The following is a 4787-nucleotide window of genomic DNA, read 5'->3' as shown; positions in this document are numbered from 1 at the left end:
GCGGGCGAGGAGGCGGGGACGGGAGGAGCACGCGGGGAGGGAGGGAGAGAGTGCGGGGGAGGAGAGAGTGGCGGATGAGGGCGATGGAAAGATGCGGAGGCGGAGGAAGTGGCGGTGGCTCCGTGGGGCAGAGCAGAGGTGGTGGGGCTGACGACGCGGCGCCGGCGGCGGCGGGCGGAGGAGGCAGGGCCGGGAGGAGCACGCGGGGAGGGAGGGAGGGAGTGCGGGGAGGATAGAGGTGCGGATGAGGGTGAGGGGCAGGTGCGGGGGAGGATAGGGCGACAGGCAGGGGCGTGCCTAGGGTCGTGTGCGAGGGGAGGGGTATGGGGTGTCCAGGTTCACTTTTAGCTCCTTTTAGGGCCTCTTTGGGGGCTAAATTTTAGCTCCAAAATTTTAGCTATTCTACACTTTTAGCCTACATGTTTGGATCCCAAGAGCTAATTTTTGGGCTAAAAGTGCAGAGCTAAAAATTAGCCCTTGGATCTAAACAGGCCCTAAGGCTCCGTTTGGATACACAGTGTTAAAGTTTAGCACTGCAATTTTAGCACACTTTTAGTACTTGAGCATTCAAACATGTGTGCTAAAAGTGTTGTGCATCCAAACATGTGTGCTAAAAGTGTTGTGCTAAACTTTAGCACTCCATTTTCTTTAGCACACCCAAGGGGTGTTAAACTTTGCTAAACCCGCTGTCCCTTGTGCACTTTAGTCCACCGTTGCCCCCTCTTTCTCTCTCTTCTTCGCTGCCCCTCTTCTCCCTCCCGCATCTCATTTGCCCGCAGGTCCTCCCGCTGGCCATCTCCTGCCGCCGGCCATCCCCGCCCGCAGGTCCTTCCCTCCTGCCCACGGTCCACCCTTCGGAGGTGGCGAATGTGGGCTACCCCTGGGCGGTGGGGTTGGAGGTGGAGATGGACCCCTGGGCGGTGGTGGTGGAGTTCACGGCAAGGGAGCCAGGATCCTCACGGAGTCCACGCGCGCGTCGGCGCTCGCCCCGCCCTTCGCGAAGAAGAGGAGCGCCGGCACCGCGGAATCGAGGTCCACGGCGACGGCGGACGCGACGGACGCCCGCTTCCCCTTCTCCGGCGCGATCTTGGCCATGAGCGAGCGCACGACCTTCTCCGCGCCGCCGTCCGCGGCCGCGAGCTGCGACAGCACCTGCTCGGGTGATGGCGAAGGCGGTAGTGTGACCGCGTGCAGGTGGATGAGGCAGCGCAGGAGCAGGTTCGGGACCAGGTCCGTCGACGCTAGCGGCAGCCGCGTGGCGGGGCAGGTGCGGTGGCCGGAATCGAGCCACCACTGCATGGAGGCGCGGTCGTACGTGGCGCTGGTGGGGAGGCTGATCGGTGACCGCATCACCTCCAGGGAGATTGGGCAACGGAATGCGGCTGGCATGGGCGGCGCCACGGCCATATGAGCGGCTCAGGCGGCCGGATCCGACGCCTTGATGACTGCGTCCATGGCGAGGGATGAGAGCTGTTGGGTGGGACGGGGGAGGTGAGAGAGAGAGAGGCAGGCGTGGCAGAGAGAGTAGCGCAGGGAAAGGGTAGTGCTTCCATGAGGGAAGGAGGGGCATTGTTGTCATTTGGCATTAAAGGTGCTAAAGTTTAGCACACCATCCAAATACCCCAATGTGCTAAAATTTAGCCTTCCATTTGAGGGTGCTAAACTTTAGCACTGTGTATCCAAACAGGTCATAATTTTGACATCATATATGTAAAGTTGTAAACCTTAGCAATTAATATAAGGTGATGTTTGGATGCGAGGTATAAAAATAAGGGTCACATCGGATGTTTGGACGCTAATTAGGAGGACTAAATATGAGCTAATTATAAAACTAACTGCAGAACCCCTATACTAATTCGCGAGACGAATCTATTATGCCTAATTAATCCATAATTAGCAAATGGTCACTGTAGCACCACATTGTCAAATCATGGACTAATTAGGCTTAATAGATTCATCTCGCGAATTAAACTCCATCTGTGCAATTAATTTTGTAAAGACTATATTTAATACTTCTAATTAGTATCCAAACATCCAATGTAACAGGTACTAAACTAGTTTAGGAAGTTTGCAGCTAGCTAGCTGGTCAGAAGAACTCAAGAAAGTTTACATGGAAGCAGTTAGCCAATCGGTAACCTTGTCATAGTACTTTTCCTTTGCTTGCCCTACCCTACGCCCCTACGGATATCTAGGGCATAAAGCCCGTTGGAAGTTGGGGCGGATGCCTTGAACCACCACTTCCAGGGAATTTCCCAAATGAGCAACCAGCTGACAAAGTTGAATAACCTATTCTCTCTCTCAAGTCTTGACCTTTCAGGAGCCCGTCTCTTTCGTAGCTAGAAGCCTAGAACTGGAATATGGGCATCATCATCAACGAAGCCGGCAGACACCGTCTGTTTGCGATGTCCAATTCAAGTTTTGCAACTCCGGTTTCTAGGGTCGATCGCTGTGCTGAATTCTTCGATCTTACGTGATCGATCAGTTCTGCTGTTAAGATCCACATGGCAATTACAGACAAGCAGCTGTTTATCCTGTAAGTCAGAGCCTACCAACTCTGACCTGCCCGTCGGATCGGAGGTTTTCCAGGCAGTTTCTCTGTTTCATATTTTTCAAGTGGCCGAAGGTTCTGTAGTTTAGTTAAAAACTTCTTTTTTAAAGGTGAAAACGAATTAGTAGCAACAAGAAAATAAATCATCGGCTATTTAGTAACTAGTTCATCAACCCGTGCTCCCGCACGGCTAATAAATTATTCAAAAATTTATAATTATTCTATATACTTTTTCATCCATACTCGTACATTTTTCACTTTGCGTCGCAACATCATACATTGTGTTTAACATAAAAATCAATATTTTTCATCGCTTCCTCCCATACATATACAAATGGTCGATACGGTGATATCATGCATATATATCTTAACTTACTATTTATATATTAACAATGACAGAAATAGGTAAATTAGAATCAGATACTGGTTTACTTTTGGAAATTTCTAAATAATGTACATGAAGATAATTAAATTAAGATTTAGGTGTTTACTTTAAGTTATTTTTAATAACAATACACATGGGTAATTTATATACAAATTTACAAGGGAATTTTAAGTTATTTTTTATAATGACATGTACGGCTAATTTAGATGAAGATTATGGGGCTATTTTAGATTATTTTTATAATGGTAGAGATGTGCAATTTGGATATAGGTTTAGGAGTTTACTTTAGAATATGTTCATAATGTATGATAGTGGTGGGTAATATTTTAGAAACATAATAGACCAATGTCTATTGATTAGTAGGGTCTATAGGATTTTTTAACTTTTTTGAAAATTTCTATGATTTAGTTTTTTCCTAGAGCGTCTAATGAAATGATGCGGAGTCTCTGATTGAAAAACAAAATAGGTCACATAACTAACAATCAAAATACCTTGAGCTCTCTCATTTGTTAAATATTCTAATACAATTCATATATAGATATATATACTTGTTATCTTCATCAGATTGTGATGAAATTTAGTTAGTAATTACTCTATAACATTTTCATCTGCATTTATAATCTTTTTTCTACTTTGCATCGTAGGTATACGCTTGAATTTGTTTAATGGATCCTAAATTTGAGCTATATTGTTAATATGGAAATTCCTTTATATATTTATAGCTTAATTATTATATTCTATACCAACAGTTTATTATTTTTTCTATACCAATAGTGTAAGAAATAGACAACTTAGAATCATATATTGGTATACTAGGGTACATTTTCACGAAGCTGATTTGGATTCAAATTTAGGGTCACCTCGTATTATTTTTAATAATGGCATATGTGGGTTAGTTAGATGCAAATTTAGAGAATTATTTTAAATTTTTTATAATGGCATAGGTGGGTAATTTAGATGAAGATTAGGGATTACTTTAATTTAGTTTATACAATGGCAGAAGTTAGTAATTTAGATATAGATTTAGGGAGTTACTTTAAGCTATTTTCATAATGGCAGAGGTGGAAAGTTTTTTAAAAGTATAATAGATTAAATGGCTATGATGATTTGAGTCTACCGAATTGATATGATTTGCTTTTTAAGAGAATTTCTAAAAGTTCTCTCTATTTTTAGAGTGTCCACATAGAATCTTAGGTGGCTTCATGTAGAGAATTTAGGAAGTGAGCCTAGCTCAACTGGTTAGGGTGGGAGATATGGTTGTGCACTCTAATCACCTAGGTTTGAGTCCCATCTAACTCGAATTTGGATACCTATTTCTTCTTCTTAATAAAAAAATCGTATAGCTCCTCTTAGGTTGATCTATTTTTTTTTTCATGTAGAGAATTCAAAAAGGAGAATCCAATGTGTAATAGGAAGATAATCTTCAAGAACTATTAAAAAGCTCTTGGTTGTTTAAGAACATGTTAAGAAGTTTCTCTATTTTATTTTCCTATAAATTTGATTAAATTTGATTTAAAACAAATCTATTGTGATATGTAAGAAAAACAGAGGGAGTATTTGTGATCAAGGAAGACCATCATCGAGCTAACTCCAATCAGTCAACGCTTGGGTCAAATGGGCCCCACATGGAGCTGAATTCAGAACAAATCAGTATATTCAGGAAAAAAATTGGATGGACCCTGGGCTCATTGCGTCCACCATGAGCTCCCTCCCTGGATGAAGGACGCATGGAGACGCGCTGCATCAGACGGTCCTGGAATCGAGCGTGGCCGTCCGTGGAGTTAGCGGCTCGTTCAGCATCGAGGACGTCCCGGCTTGGCTTCTCTTTCCGTCGGCTTGGCTTCTCTTTCCATC

General features: G+C 44.0%; 1 protein-coding gene across 1 annotated transcript; it reads right to left on the bottom strand.

Moving 5' to 3' along the window:
- Positions 1-933: 933 nt before the first annotated feature.
- On the bottom strand, positions 934-1407 carry LOC101771099 (U-box domain-containing protein 8-like). Its single transcript, XM_022829673.1, has one exon. It carries the CDS (start codon positions 1405-1407, stop codon positions 934-936), a length of 474 nt encoding a protein of 157 aa, XP_022685408.1.
- Between the last annotated feature and the right edge of the window lie 3380 nt (positions 1408-4787).

This window comes from Setaria italica, chromosome IX (assembly GCF_000263155.2).
Source record: "Setaria italica strain Yugu1 chromosome IX, Setaria_italica_v2.0, whole genome shotgun sequence".
Classification (NCBI taxonomy): domain Eukaryota; kingdom Viridiplantae; phylum Streptophyta; class Magnoliopsida; order Poales; family Poaceae; genus Setaria; species Setaria italica.
The sequence above is the reverse complement of the archived record's forward strand: the minus strand, read 5'-3'. Positions and strand labels throughout refer to the sequence as shown.